This window comes from Trachemys scripta, chromosome 1, assembly GCF_013100865.1.
Source record: "Trachemys scripta elegans isolate TJP31775 chromosome 1, CAS_Tse_1.0, whole genome shotgun sequence".
Taxonomy (NCBI): Eukaryota; Metazoa; Chordata; order Testudines; family Emydidae; genus Trachemys; species Trachemys scripta.
Window position 1 is genome coordinate 234097555 of NC_048298.1, and position 16983 is coordinate 234114537.

At 39.3% G+C, this 16983-nt stretch overlaps 1 protein-coding gene across 3 annotated transcripts in view; it reads right to left on the reverse strand.

Moving 5' to 3' along the window:
* Positions 1–16983, reverse strand: part of TGFBRAP1 (transforming growth factor beta receptor associated protein 1) — a 61090-nt gene that overhangs the window by 7627 nt on the left and 36480 nt on the right. For all 3 annotated transcript variants that reach the window (XM_034758040.1, XM_034758038.1, XM_034758039.1), the window contains exons 5-8: positions 13310–13392; positions 4371–4712; positions 2338–2395; positions 397–540 (exon numbers count right to left, since the gene is read on the reverse strand). In XM_034758040.1, the coding sequence (XP_034613931.1) occupies positions 397–540; positions 2338–2395; positions 4371–4712; positions 13310–13392 (627 nt within the window). The remainder of the gene's footprint in view (positions 1–396; positions 541–2337; positions 2396–4370; positions 4713–13309; positions 13393–16983) is intronic.

The window sequence follows — 16983 nt, forward strand, 5'->3', positions numbered from 1 at the left end:
GTTGCTTACCCCACTTTCCCACACACGTCACCACTTCTGCAGCCCTTTAGAGCAATGGAATACTACCAGTACTGAACTACTAACATGAGACATCAGCTTGTGTTTTAATCTTCAAACACACAAAAACAATCCTTATTAATATGAAGCAAAACTCCAATATAAATCCCCTTTAGCATGCAAAATGTCATTTCTTCCATTATTTAAGATGACAGCTTAATATTGTTTTTAAATCTATTTTTCACAGTAGACATCTGCAAATTCTGAAATGAAGCACTTTCATCAAACAAATTAGATCGGCGATAGTTAAGACTGAAAGATTTAGAGGGGTGGGAAACATGAAAGGGAAGAAATTTTTTTCTATAACTTTTTTTTTTAAGAAGGGATACAATCACAAACCTCCTCACTTTTCTGTAAAACCCATTCAGCATACTTCCACACTAGTTCTTGGTCTGAGCAGAAGGTAAGGAAGTCTACTATATATTCATAGAGGTCCGAACGTGTAGAATCTTGAACGTCTCCATTAACTATTTTCACCCAGAACTGAAACAGAAAAAGTGTAGAAGAATTAAACTTCTTAAGAGTTTGCCTTTAATATACTTAAAATCTTATACCAAGTCTACTGCTCAATTAAAAAATTACAGCAACATTATTACAATTGTACATCTTTCCCTGGTTCTTGGTTCCTATTGAGTTCAGTGCATGCACATGCGCACTCTCTCTCTCTCTCATCCCTTATCCTAGTCCCTAAAGCTTAGAGATTAGCTTAAATCCTGAAACACGGAGGTTTAATATTCCTTTAACATTTGTTAGCACTAACTCTGGATATCCTTTTTTGAATGTTGCTAAAGTTCTTGGCCTCAGTGACTTGCACAGTCTAATTATATGCAAGGAAATATTTTTTCACAGTATCAGTTTGGAATTTGCTCTCTTTGCTCTAAAGTTACATTCAGCTTCTGGTTTCTACTTGAATCCTGCTCTTAATATTCTAGCACAGGTTCAAAATAGCTTAATCAGACAGCAATTTAGTAAAAAGCAACCTTATTTTCTTTAATGCTCATTTTGTTCCTAAACGCAGAACTTGCCGAAGTGTATTAGTTTGCCTAGCAGCTGCAATCAACTTACCACATTTACTTGAGTTCATACAAGTTTGTCAGAACCAGGCTAAGTAGCTGGCAGACACTATTTCATGGGAATTGGGGTGCTGGAATAATTTTTATAGTGGGGGTGCTAAGAGCCATTTAACCAAACTGTAAACCATGTACACCTCTACTCCGATATATCACGACCCGATATAACACGAATTCGTAAAGCAGCGCTCTGGGGGGGCGGGGCTGCATGCTCCGGAGGATCAAAGCAAGTTCAATATAACGCGGTTTCACCTACAACACAGTAAGATTTTTTGGCTCCCGAGGACAGCGTTATACTGGGGTAGAGGTGTATATAATGGCAATCACTTCAAGCCAGGGGGTGTGGCAGCACCCCCAGTGCCAGCACCTATCAGGTGCATTACTGGGTTCAGAAGTTATCTGCTGAATGATTTTGCTCACCCTACACCACCTCATTTCTGCACCAAGGACCTGACCAGTCTTACCATTAACTTTAATGGGCATTGATTGAGACCCTGAAGAAGGGATTAAACCCTTATAGGAAATACCAGAACATAGGAAAAAACTTCTTAAATGAATAAATATGGCTGTGAAATATTGGAACGTTTTTTGTTGATGCACAATTAAACACCACAGCATATCCAGAGGCTGCTTTTCCGCCCAGGATCACTCAGGTGACTACCTGCCTCATTTACTTAGTCAAATATATGTAAGTTAAAGTTTATTTAAATCTAGGAAACAACCATATCCCAAGAAAACAGAAAAACACAAGCTACTTAAGACATCTTTACAATCTACTGAAGGGACTATCTTCTAAAGAAATTACCAAGATAGTTCTTCAGTATGAGAGGTTCCTGTCAGAGACTGAGAACATTTAAATGCTTCTAGCTGAAGATGCACAGATATGATCACAACAGTAACTAGGGTAAGTACACACACTTGGGATTTTTATGTCCATTAAAACCCATCATAATTCTGGCTAAGAATTATTAAGGTATAAAAGTTTATCTTGAAAATATTTTTTTTAATAATCACTTATGTGACTTTGTATTTCTCTAACATTTTAACCAGGCTGAGGAATTAGGTTTTAAGAGAAAGTTCATCCTGCTGTGGATATATGCCAAATTTTGAAATTAGAAGTTACTTAGACACATTTCCAGGGTGGTTTATGAAGGAACTAACAAAAGCTTTATTATACCATCTTGATTAAATACTGATTTGTCATTCTAACCTGAAGTGCTGCAGCATCTTGACCATTGTAGTGATACAGGAGTCCAAGTGCAAAATACCTGTATTTTAAAAAATGTATGAACATTTAAGTTCTTAGATCCTCTTCATCACTTTAAATATGGTACAAATTGCAAAGGATAAAGAGCAGTGGTTTATTGTCTTCATACATGTCATGCTTTCCTTCATTTTAGAATTCACCTATCCACAAAGTTCTATATTAAGTATCAGTGGAGCAATTCTAATTCATTAACAGCTGCTGGTCAACCAAAATCTCTTTTTTACACTATAGTATTTATAAAACTCTACCTCCTCTTTAAAAAACAAATCTGATTTTCTTTACTGCAATGTAGATTAGTGTCAAGACACAGCAATACGCAGTTCAGAACAAGAGTTCTGTTATAAAATTTGTTCTACTATAGTATGGCTCTCCATTGTTTCCATTATAATGCCTATTTCCGTGGGTTTAAAATTCTGCCTTTCATATTCATTCCAACTAAAATTAGTCATGTAAAGTCTTTGTCATCAAGTGGATTTGTTGGACAATTGAAACAGTAAAACACTCTTAAATCCAATGAAAATCACAACTGAGACTTCCAGTCCAGCCTATCCTATGTTATACTATTGCGAAATATATTTTTGGATGTCTGAGAGGGAAAAAAAATAGAGAAAGGTGCAGACATTGCTTAAAGTTAGCTTTCACACTTATGGGTACATTTACTGTATACAGTTTTCTGAACAGTGCTGAATGTCAAGCACTTGAGTCTCTACTTTTTTTATTCTCTTCTGGGTCCTCCCCCCTTCTAAGGTATTCCAAAATAAACCCCTTTGGGGCTCTCATAACTGTTCTTCCTTTCTCAATTCAGTGGAAGCACCAGCAGGAAAACCAATATCAGATTTCAGAATTCAAACATGAAGTTTCTGACCAGTGAATAAACTAGTAGTTTTAAAGTTAACTACTAAATAATGTAACTATAGATTTAATTAGAATTCAACTTAAAAGTAGTTCTGTTCATGTACTAAGGTGTCTTTTCTCCCAGCGCAAGACATCTCAACAACAAAGAAACATTTTATTCTTATCGTTCCGCTTTTAATTGTCACACTGTCTCTCAGATCACAAAGGGTCATACCAGTCACTCTATCATTTGTTCAATACTGTATAAGTCATTTAGTTTTAACTACTACTTAGGGTTGCCAGGTGTCCGGTTTTCGACCGGAACGCCCGTTCGAAAAGAGGCACTGCTGACCCGGGGCTAAGGCAGGCTCCCTGTCTGCCCTAGTTCTGTGTGGCCCCGGGGAGCGGCCACCAGGTCCCTAGAGGCTGCAAAGACCTGGCGGCCGCTTCCTGAGAGCCTCGGTAAGCGCTGCTGGGAACCTGGACACCTCCCACAAACCTAACCCCCTGGCCCAGCCTGGAGCCCCTTCTGCACCCCAACCCTTTGCCCCAGTCCGGTGAAAGTGAGTGAGGGTGGGGAAGAGTGAGCGACGGAAGGAGGGAGGAATAGAGCGAGCAGGGGCAGGGCCTTGAAGAAGGGAAAGGGGTGTTCGCTTGTGTTATTAGAAAGTTGGCAACCCTACTACTACTACAAATTATCAAATAACAGCTGAGGTCCTTTAAGCCTAGAAACACCTAGGGATCAGGCAATCAAACAGCTTCCTAACCTCAAGGGGAATATTTCCCCCGCCAAAGTTTTCATTTTCAAGCTTGTTAATTATGAAAAGTTCAAATCTTACTTGCCTGAACCAGCATAAAATTGCTGGCTTGCAAGCTCCCTACACACAGCTCTGCCAATGCACCTCAAGTTTGAGCTTCAACTCCACCCAGACATTCCAGTCCATCTCTTAAAACAAATAGTCAAGTATGCTGTTTTGCCATTTGTGCATACACCAACACCACAAACTAAAGTGAGCCTCGTCTGACTGGGACATCTAGAGAAATGGATTCAAATCCTTAAGTGACTGGTAAATGTACAGACCAAAAACAAAACCTTTCTCCCACTCCCACCCCAGAGCTGGTGATCTAATGAAATGTCTCACTTTTTGTGTTTCTCCAGCCAGGCAGCACTGTCTGTTAGAAGACAGAAATTCTCCGAGACCAGTAGATCCAGAAGGCTTTCATGATTAGCCTCTGCATACAGCTTGAGCAAAGCTGTATCAATGTCTTCCTTGTAGCCATTTGCAACTTCAGTGCTGCGGACTTCATTCAAATAACTCATGAGGAATCGTTTGCACTTAGTCATCTTCTCCTGGTCCCCTTGGGTCAGCTGGTTTAAATCAGCATACTCGTGAAGAGGCGGATGAGATCGTATGAATGAAGAGGAAGTAGGCAACAGGAAGGGGTAAAGAGAGATCAGCTCCCGGACATCCAGCTGGCCGCTTCTGCAATTACAGTGTCAAACTAAATGAAGCAAAAAAGAAAGAAAAAGTATACATAGGCACACACAAAAAAAGCCATACTGAGGTTGTCTGCACATAGGCTTTTCAGTACAAAGACGACATTTAAACTGTCCATTTTTGAAAGTTATTTTTATTAATCTTACTATTAGAGACATTTCCCCCAGAACAAATGAGGGGATTTTTCTAGTTCTACGGGCGAATTCTTGTGTCATTCGATGTGTGTGTCCCAGGGCATGAGAACTTCATGCTTCAAAGGGACTAGTCAGGGGACGATCAGCTTTTCACTTCTTGGTGACTGGTATAATCCATCTCAGGTAAGTACTGACAAATTAACATCTGACAGCTGTGGCCAATGTGAAATTAGTTGGTGGCCCCAGTCCAGCTCTTAGGGGACTACTACTTTATATTATTTGTGCTGGTCTCTGGATGCATTCAACTATCCTCTCACACAGGGCTGAGGCACAATGAAACCACCAGTACAGTATGTGTTCTGTAGATAAAGGTGACTTGTCCTATGGACAGTCCACCTGGCACCTTTCAGCAGCAACTAAATTTGCCCTTCTTCAAAAAGAGAGAACCTCAGGGAGACCTCTATGCTTTAAAAGAAATTTTGTATGTGGAATGGAGAGGGTGGTTGCCAACATATGGTAAAGAGTCAAGAAAACAAAGATTGATTAAATGAACAGCTATTTATAGATACACAACTATATGTTGTGTACGGCAGACTAAGTACAGACCTCTAGAGTGTTAAAACCCACTTGAGTTACAATGAATGAATTACCAATGTTGAAAGAGTGCTGCCTGTGCTAACAGAAGCCTTGTTTTTCTTCGAGATGCTCCTTCAGCCAAGGCTGAAAATATTCCTGAAGGATATTTTGAGAGTAAAAAGTCTGGCTAGGAGAAGAAGTTACTGCATATGTTCAGATTTGTAGAGCACCTCAGGATGTCTAAAACATCTGTCTGACTTATACTGTTAAGGTTTCAATGCTTGGGACAGGAGTCAGATTTGGACACAAGTTTAAACAAAGCTAATATTCATAGAGCAGATCCAGAAAGAACAGAAAAGTCCCTCAGAAGACTGCACTAAGTTTTGAGGACCCAACTGAAGTAAATTAGAGTTGCAACCGTACTGATGGGATGACTGGACCATTTTTGTTTTGGTTTCCACACTTCCAGACACTCTACTGGACAGAACAGAAATACTGTAAACCTTCAGAAATGGAAGCAGAATGCTCACAAACAACAGGGGCTGCTAAGTCTCATTCTAAATTACTTCTCTCATCTTTTATCTTGTGAAGTAATGGAAGAAGTGTATTTATGTTTGAAGTACAGCGATCTGATACAATTTCTGAAAACCTCAGCCTCTTTTACTCCAGGGGAATCATGCACCAAAAAATTAAAAATTCTTCAAAATTCTGCATATTTTGTCAAACCACCACAATATAATCACACCAGTTTCAATTATTTTGGTAATTTATTTCAAAATACCTGTCAGCAACTATGTCTGTAACAATGCAGACAACAAAAAAGATTCAGGAAATATTTTTTGACAAATAGATTCCTTACTAGGCATACTAGGCACATTAACACAGAACTCTGAGGAGTAATAATTCATTTAAACTAGGGCTGCTGATTAATCACAGTTAACACACATGATTAACTCAAAATTTAATTGTGATTCAAAAAATTAATTGCAATTTTAATCACACTATTAAATAGAATACCTGTTGAAATTAAATATTTTTGGATGTCTATATTTTCAAATATATTGATTCAATTGCAACAAAATACAGAGTGTACAGTGCTCACTACATTTTTTATTACAAATATTTGCACTGTAAAAATGACAAAAGAAATAGTATTTTTCAGTTCACCGCATACAAGTACTGTAGTGCAATCTCTATTGTGAAAGTGCAACTTACAAATGTAGATTTTTTTTTTTTTTGGGTTACAAAACTGCACTCTAAAACAAAACAATGTCAAACTTTAGAGCCTACAAGTCCACACAGTCCTACTCCTTGTTCAGCCAATCGCTAAACAAGTTCATTTACATTTATGGGAGATAATGCTGCCCGCTTATTTATGTCACCTGAAAGTGAGTACAGGCGTTCGCATGGCACTGTTGTAGCTGGCACTGCAAGATATTTACATGCCAGACATGCTAAACATTTATATGCCCCTTCATGTTTCAGACACCATTCCAGAGGACATGCTTCCATGCTGATGACACTCATTAAAAATTAATCCATTAATTAATTTTCTGATTGAACTCATAGGCGGAGAATTGTATGTCTCTGGCTCTGTTTTACCTGCATTCTGCCATATATTTCATGTTCTAGCAGTTTCAGATGATGACCCAAAACACGTTTGTTTTAAGAACACTTTCACAGCAGATTTGACAAAATGCAAAGAAGGCAAAGAGATTTCTAAAAATAGCTAAAGCACTCAACCCAAGGTTTAAGAATCTGAAGTGCATCCAAAATCTGAGAGAGACTAGGTGTGGAGCATGCTTTCAGAAGTCTTAAAAGAGCACCACTCAGATGCAGAAAATACAGAACCTGAACCATCAAAAAAGAAAATCAACCTTCTGCTGGTGGCATTTGACTCAGATGATGGAAGTTAACATGCATCGGTCCGCTCTGCTTTGGATCATTATTGAGTAAAACCAGTCATCAGCATGGACGCATATCCTCTGGAATGGTGGTAAATTGAATTACTTGTATTAGGGGAATTAAAAAAAATACAATTTCTCTTTTTTTTTTTACAGTGCAAATATTTGTAATAAATAAATATAAAGTGAGCACTGTACACTTGTATTGTGTAGTAATTGAAATTAATATATTTGAAAATGTAGAGAACAGCCAAAAATATTTAAATACTGTAAATGGTATTCTATTAACAGCATGACTAATCACAATTTTTTTAACAGTGCGATTAATCACGATTGATTTTTTTAATCTCTTGATTGCTCTAATAAAAATAGATAATATGCATATCTAGCTTTTCCCAAAGGCCTACCATTTGCTAGATCTGTGAAGACCTTACTGCTTAAGACTCCCTCTTCAGAGTCTCTCTCTCTCTCTCACACTCAGCCTAGCTCCCTAGACAGTTTCTGTCAATCAACCCCGTTCTCGCTCTTAGAGTAACTCTGGAATGTTTGATTTCTAGCTTCCCAGCTTTGGCAAAATAAGGTTTGCAACCTATGAGAGACTGGATATTGCATTCTTGAAGCTAACAGCTTGAGCCATTTACTGTCTTTCAAGTGCATGTTGGGGTGTCAGATCTATTGGGTGACTGTCTTGTTTGCTCTTCCCACAACCCGCTATTAAGTTAGATCAGTACATTCATATTGGAAATTCTAAGAACTCTATAATTACATAGTGTTTTGACCTTACTAAGTCACTTACAATATTACATATTATTCATAGATTAATACACAGCAGCTCTACAACCATCACAGTGGGAATGCTTAAAGCAAGCCTTTCAGCCACCAGTGTCTATCCCCAGCCACCTGGAATCTGCTTCTGTAATGAAGTACTTTGATAGCTTTCCATTTTGTGACTGCCAAACAGATCAACTGCTGGGAAGCCATACTTCCATGAGATCAGTTTGAAGATGTCCAGATTCAGACATGATGAGTTGTTGATGGTGCATCTGCTGAGTCAGTCTGCCTTCTCGTTTTGTTCTCACTTTCTATTACTCTTATCGAACTAGTTTCTCCTCAGTCCATTCCATTACTTCCAAGCATAAGATCCACCTCTGAGTTCTCCCTTGTTTGTTGAGGTTTGCTAGCATGCCGCTGCTGTCCGACTGGACCAGAATAGAACAGGATTCACGAGGTGGCTCTGGAACCTTCACAGGACAAGCTTCACCACTCACTTCCACAAGGCTAATGCTCTCATTCCTATCAATGGAGCTCCATGTGCCCCGCACTGTTCTGGGACCCAGATGTGCTCTTCACCCCAATAGGCTGGCATCCTTCAGGAGTACCAGAGGGACCACAGAGCAGACACAAAGACCAGACAGTGGACTTTCCCTGGGATTGTCCAACATCTGAGACTCCAGTAACTGGACTGGAACCAGCACCCACTCTTGCATGCATAATGGTGTGCAGTTCCAAACCGTCAACAGAAATTTCTGGAAACTTGATGTGGAATTATGACCATCGCATAAGAAACCAGAAGGCCCCACTCCATCCAATCACCCGATCTGGCAATCCTATTAAACACTAGATGGGTCTGACTGAAATCATGCCTTTTGGATATAAAAGCAATACAGTCCTTCTGAGGGAACCAGTTCTTAGGGATATTGTTGAGAGACACCATCCTTCTGAGGAGTGGGATATTCTGTCTCCTAGATTCAAATCAGGACAGATGCACAGTCTTTTGGTACCATAGCGAAGTCCATACATTGCAATCACCTCTGCTTTTGACCCGTGATGCATGGTTTTCCCATGACTTACCTGACATCTTCCTTTTGGTACTTCTGTGATGTGGATGAACAAAAGGAGCTTTTCTCCCTGTTGTTGGGCTTGTAATGCCTTTGAGGTACTATGGAGATGGGAGGGTCTGCTTTGGTTTGGATGCTCCTTTTGCATCTATCTTATCCAATTTTTTCTCCAGAAAGGGGAAAGCCTATGAATTTGGATGAGCACAGGGTTTGTCTGGTGTGAGCAACTGCAGTCCAGGATCAGATGTGGCACCTAGCTGAGGTGTCTGAAATGAAAGGTGTTGCTAGGGATATTTTTGTAAGGGCAGAACTGAAGTCAGGATGGGCCTCGTCATCCAAAACTTGTACGTCATCTAGCCAAGAGACCATAGCTCTCATAAAACAGATAGTGGCTAGGGATGCTCGGAGCACCCAACTAAGGCTCAAAGTCCTTACTAAAGGTGACCTCCATCTTTCTTCCAGTTGTCTCTTTGGGAGAGAAACCCCTTTCAATGTGACCATCATATCCTTTGCTACGATGCCATCACAGCATCTACTTTCAGTATTTCTTAATGGCATTTTTTGGCTCTTGCATCTTACGGTACCTAAGTGCATGCCTGCTCCTATGTTTTCCCTTGTCAGGGCATTCCCATTCATCCCATTCATCCCTGATTATGTCTTCAAAAGAAGGGGGAAGCGAATTCCTGTCTCAGGATGGGATTTGGCAGGTGTTTGAACTTAATCTTCCTATCTACTGCCACATTTGATTAGATCTATATGGAAGATGCCATTTTCCTGCAGTATCAAATTTATCAGGAGATAACATTTTCCTCCCCTTGCCCTGCTGAGATACCAAATCAGAAAGCTTTCCCTCCTCCTGAGTAGTGGAGGTGGGGTCTAAGTAAGAATAGGAAACTTAGATATTTTATACTCATTCTCTTTTGTGTTTCCTGGCAGCGCCTCTTTTCCCCCATTTTGCAGGAGTAACTCCATGCCTGTGGCCAAGGTGAGGTAACTCTGCAGCTCAAGACACCTGATAAGAGGTTGAGCCCTTTAGATACATAGAATCATAGACTATTAGGGTTGGAAGAGACCTCAGGAGGTCATCTAGTCCAATCTCCTGCTCAAAGCAGGACCAACACCAACTAAATCATCCCAGCCAGGGCTTTGTCAAGCCGGGCCTTAAAAACCGTTAAGGATGGAGATTCCATCACCTCCCTAGGTAACCCATTCCAGTGCTTCACCACTCTCCTAGTGAAATAGTGTTTCCTAATATCCAACCTAGACCTCCTCCCCCACTGCAACTTGAGACCATTGCTCCTTGTTCTGTCATCTGCCACCACTGAGAACAGCCGAGCTCCATCCTCTTTGGAACCCCCCTTCAGGTAGTTGAAGACTGCTAACAAATCCCCCTTCACTCTTCTTTTCTGCAGACTAAATAACCCCAGTTCCCTCAGCCTCTCCTTGTAAGTCACGTGCCTCCGCACCCTAATCATTTTCGTTGCCCTCCGCTGGACTCTCTCCAATTTGTCCACATCCCTTCTGTAGTGGGGTGACCAAAACTGGACAAAATACTCCAGGTGTGGCCTCACTGGTGCCAAATAGAGGGGAATAATCACTTCCCTCGATTTGCTGGCAATGCTCCTACTAATATAGCCTAATATGCCGTTGGCCTTCTTGGTAACAAGGGCACACTGCTGACTCATGTCCAGCTTCTCATCCACTGTAATCCCCAGGTCCTTTTCTGCAGAACTGCTGCTTAGCCAGTTGGTCCCCAGCCTGTATCAGTGCATGGGATTCTTCCTTCTTAAGTGCAGGATTCTGCACTTGTCCTTGTTGAACCTCATCAGATCTCTTTTGGCCTAATCCTCCAATTTGTCTAGGTCACTCTGTATCCTATCCCTACCCTCCAGCGTATCTACCTCTCTCCCCAGCTTAGTGTCATCTGCGAACTTGCTGAAGGTGCAATTCATCCCATCATTCAGATCATTAATAAAGAGGTTGAACAAAACCGGCCCCAGGACCAACCCCTGGGGCGCTCCGCTTGATACCGGCTGTCAACTAGACATCAAGCCATTGATCACTACCCATTGAGCCCGACAATCTAGCCAGCTTTCTATTCATTTTATAGTCCATTCATCCAATCCATACTACTTTAACTTGCTGGCAAGAATACTGTGGAAGACTGTATCAAAAGCTTTTCTAAAGTTAAGATATATCACATCCACCACTTTCCCCATATCCACAGAGCCAGTTATCTCATCATAGAGGGCAATCAGGTTGGTCAGGCATGATTTGCCCTTTGTGAATCCATGTTGACTGTTCCTTATCACCTTCCTCTCCTCCAAGTGCTTCAAAACTGATTCCTTGAGGAACTGCTACATGATTTTGCCAGGGACAGACATGAGGCTGACCGGTCTGTAGTTCCCCGGGTTCTTTTTCTTCCCTTTTTTAAATATGGACAATATATTTGCCTTTTTCCAATGTCCTCCCCTTCTGGCTCCTAGTCTCACTGTTTATGGGAGTCTCCTCACAAGAATCCTTCAATTAATCTTTGGGAGAAAAGAACTATTTAGCAGCCCTGCTTTCTTTCCTCGCAAGAAGCTGACAACACTCTTCATATTGGGAGTATTCGGGATCTCTTCTGGCTAGGGACTTCCCATATGAGCTGCCCTGATGGAGTCCTCCTTGTCCTTAGACTCTCTCCCTGAAGTGTTCAGCAACTCCTAGTTGAGCTTTTCTGCATAGCGCCTCTGGAGAGAGGGTGTCCTGACATGCTGGTCTAAGTCTGAACGCTGAGCCCAGCACAGCAAAAATCGGGTGACTGAACAGTCAGGATATAATTTGCACTCTGTAGAGCCTATAAATGCCACTTCACGTACAGAGCACTGCTCTGATTCAGGAGCAAAGTAAGCCATCTGTTCTGGCATTTATTTTCCTCAGGAGATTTCTCTATTTCACTCTGTTTCTTTATCCTTCCCTGCTAAATATTCACTACTCCCCATACATCACAAAACCCTAGGAACATTGGGCCGCACGTTGGGAAATTTCTTTCCCATTTATTTCCTTTTTTGTGATAGCATTTCTCACAATTCTATTCTCCTTGGCATGGGTTCATTAGCCAAGGGACAACATTTAATTTTTTTTGTCTACAGTTGTAGGGCAATTAGCATTTTATACATAACTCACTGGTTGGCATTAAGGTTTTACAAATCATATTTCAGGAGTTTCTATACAGCTTTGGAATGATTTCTGGTGCGAAGCCAAATAAGGGGTGGGGACAGCCAGGACTTCATTGCAACAGTGAAAAGTCTCCAGAATTACAAAGAGGGGAACAGCCTATGCGTCTCAGAAATGTAGGAGACACGGACAGCAGAAACAAAACAACAAAAAACAGCCAATAGGGTGAGCAGCATCATTTTTAACCACATTTATGGAATGAGAACAGAGCAACAAGATTGTCAGCAGCCATTTTGTTTCCAAGTCACAGTAAAGTCAGGAAAAGTTGTAGAGATTTTTAAAAATGGCAAGTAGTTCTTGTGTAAGACACCCAACACTGTTTAAGAAGGCAAATCTGAATATAAAGAGCTTAATAGAAAAATTGACAGTCCAGTTGTGTATCACCAGTATATAACCTGCAACTGATTTTACCTTAATGCAGAAATGTTACTGCTTCCTAATTATTCAATTGAAGAGCAATAATACATCTCCACTTCCACTACCTCCTACCCAACAATTTAAGTATTTTAAGTGGACACTGTGCCATATTTTGGCGTTTAATAGATTTAAGAAAGCAGAACAAAAGCTACATCAGACCCTGATCTTGGAAGCTGATCTGCATGGGCATGAAATCAGTGGGTCTCCACATGGGCACAGTGGAGATTAGATTGCAGGATCAGGGCCCTAGTACTTTATGTCAATTACAGTTATGGTACAAAAATATGAACTTAACACATTATGGGTTACCCTTCATCCAATCATAAAGCTGTTCCAAAATTATTTTGGTCCTCTTCAACTATAGCCATTTCTACCACAGCAGTATTACACTTGCATCATAAAATATTCCTATGAAATGCCTTTAAATTCAAGCATGTAACCTTGTTTAAAGACGATTAACATGAGTGTTTTTCATTTTGTCAACACAAAATTACCTGAAGAGTTCTTTTGCTTCTAGGAACTGAAGCTGTGCAAAGTGTATAAAACCTGCTTGCTGCAAGATTCGTTTGTACATTACCTGAAAGATGGGGGAAAAAGGTTTGTTAGTGTAAATGACTCCATTCAAAAACTGTCATTACTGCAATAGTTAACTACTTCACAAAGTATTCAATGCATGATATAGAACTATGCTTCTGAATTACTGCACATGATACAAAACCCTCAGCTTATGCATTTAAAATCAGGTTTACTCAATAACAAAGATAATTTTGAAAATACTACCTACATGAAATTTCTGAATATTTAACACAATTTTAGTCAAGACTCCTGAACACAAATCCAGATTGACAAATTTAACTGTTCACTGCACCATTTTACATCAGACTCTTAAGATATCATATACCCGGACTTGTCCTGAAAATTTAAAATAGGGCTGTCAAGCGATTAAAAAAATTAATTGTGATTAATCACGCTGTTAAACAATATACCATATCAATATTTTTGTATGTTTTCTACATTTTCAAATATATTGATTTCAATTAAAACACAGAATATGACGTGTACAGTGCTCACTTTATTTTTATTACAAATATTTGCACTGTAAAAATAAATAAGTAGTATTTTTCAATTTAAAGTACTTGTATTAGGTGGTGCAATCTCCATCATAAAAGTTGAACTTACAAATGTAGAATTATGCACAAAAAATAACTGCATTAAAAAAAAATCAATGTAAAACTTTAGAGCCCACAAGTCCACTCAGTCCTACGTCACCCTATTGCTCAGACAAACAAGTTTGGTTACAATTTGCAGGAGATAATGCTGCATGCTTCTTGTTTACAATGTCATCTGAAAGTGAGAACAGGTGTTCACATGGCACTACTGTTACCAGCGTTGCAAGATATTTTATGTGCCACATGCACTAAAGATTCATACGTCCCTTCATGCTTCAATCACCATTCCAGAGGACATGCGTCCATACTGATGACTGGTTCCGCTCGATAACGATCCAAAGCAGAACAGACCGACCCATGTTCACTTTAATCATCTGAGTCAGATGCCACGAGCAGAAGGTTGATTTTCTTTTTGGTGGTTTGAGTTCTGTAGTTTCCACATCTGAGTGTTGCTCTTTTAAGACTTCTGAAAGCATGCACCACACCTCGTCCCTCTCAGATTTTGGACGGCACTTCAGATTCTTAAACCTTGGGTCGAGTGCTGTACCTATTTTTAGAAATCTCACATTGGTACCTTCTTTGTTTTGTTAAATCTGATGTGAAAGTGTTTTTAAAACGAACATCATCTGAAAATGCTATATTAACATGAAATATATGGCAGAACGCGGGTAAAACAGAACAGGAGACATGCAATTCTCCCCCAAGGAGTTCAGTCACAAAATTAATGCATTATTTTTTTAACACGCATCATTAGCGTGTCCTCTGGAATGGTGGTCGAAACATGAAGAGGCATATGAATGTTTAGCATATCTGGCACGTTAATAGCTTGCAATGCCGGCTACAGAAGTGCCATGCGAACGCCTGTTCTCACTTTCAAGTGACATTGTAAATAAGAAGCAGGCAGCAGTATCTCCCATAAATGTAAACAAACTAGTTTGTCTTAGCAAGAAGTAGGACTGAGTGGACTTGTAAGCTCTAAAATTTTACATTCTTTTGTTTTTGAGTGCAGCTATGTAACCAATAAAAAAAAAAAAAAAAATCTACATTTGTAAATTACACTTTCACGATAAAAAAACTGCACTACAATACTTGTATGAGGTGAATTGAAAAATACTATTTCTTTTGTTTATTTTTACAGTGCAAATTTGTAATAAATATAAAGTGAGCACTGTACACTTTGTATTCTGTGTTGTAATAGAAATCAATATATTTGAAATGTAGAAAAACATCCCAAAATATTTAATAAATTTCAATTGGTATTCTATTGTTTAACAGTGCGATTAATCGCAATTAATTTTTGAGTTAATTGCATGAGTTAACAGCGATTAATCAACAGCCATACTTTAAAGGGCGAAGAAAAAAAAGGAAAAGTACATGCAGTCAGGTAGGAATAGCCAGACCTTATAACAACTATAAAGTGCTACAAATCTAAGGGTCTTCTAGTGTTTCTATTATAGCTTTCCTTCTGAAGTTTTACTTTCAAGATTTTTATATACTTGGCATACACATTTTCATCAACATAGAAATAGCATTTATTTAAATTAACCCATCCCCACCTATAAAAGCAGAGGTGAAACAGACCAGTATATTTTAAGCTAAATGTTGAGTTAGTTGTCACTAGATAATGATAAAGGTATATGCAATGTTTTAGGTATTCCCTGTATTAACAGAAGTATCCGTATTAATGAAAATACAGAGACAAATACACTTCTCAAATTGCAGTCTGCAGTACACCTGCCGGTGGTCACATGATGCTGGTTCCTCTTGTTTCCAGGAGCATCTACAGTTATGATAATCTGCCAGCTTCATTGATATAAATTGATTTTTTACACACTACTCAAAGCTCTAAACAGTGTTATGAAAGCTGTCAACACACACAGTGCTAACAGCTCCAATTTTCAACTGAAGTACCTAGGAAAATTGTAGTATTCCTCAACAATCTATTGCATGCAGAAAGATACCGCACAAGAATCGGAGGCCTACCACAGGGTGGATTGATTTACAAAGTGATTTTAAGTAACCGACTTTAATCATGATTTAAATCAGCAAACAGGAAACTTTGATTTACATTGATATTAATTGTATTTTGTATATGAAACTTTTCAGTTATTTTCCTAAAGCAAGATTCACTCTCATTGGTTGATATAACCATTAACAGTTGATTTGCAACCAAATTTGCTATTTTTTGCTAACTGAGAGGGTATATGATCCCTATACGTTTAAACAGTTATATGCTTAAAACACGTATTCAAATTCTTAATTTTTACATTTTTTATGATAAAAAACGGTGGATGATGCATTTCTTATTTACTAGGTAATTTTTTTACTCTCAATTTGTGTCACGCAACATTTGAATGGAAACTGGAATTCAGTTAAAATGTATAAAAAAGCATTTTAAAATTAAGTTTGCTAGATACATAAAGTATCAAATTTCAATTTAACACTGCTTTATTAAGCAAAGGCTGTAGATAGTGAATTGATAGCTTGTTTCTGGTCACCGTGGGCCAGATTTTCGAAGGTATCCAAGTGCCTAAAGATGCAGACAGGTGCCTAATGGGATTCTCAAAAGTGCCCAAGCAGGACAAGGTGCCCAACTGCCATCAAAATCAATGGTAGTTAAGCATCTATCCTGCTAAGGAGGTTTGAAGGTCCCACTGGAGACCTGCCTGCATCTGTAGATGCTTAAACCCTTTGAAAATCTGGCCCCATGTCCTTTTGAGAACTAGCAGATCTCATTTTCTCCCCAACCTGTTTTTTATTCTTAGATTGGGAGTTGAAAAAGCAAGAAAACTTGTTTTCCTCTTCCAACCTGTGACTCAACTTCCAGCTAACTAGTCCAAAACAAATGTTTTCTCTATACACTTGCTAGAAAAAGTTAAACCAAAAGTATCGTATATATTCGTTCATAAGCCGAATTTTTTTTAGTAAAAATGGGAAGCACCAGAAAAGGGGGTCAGCTTATGAACGGGTATAGAGAGGGAGAGGTGGGACACAGCCCC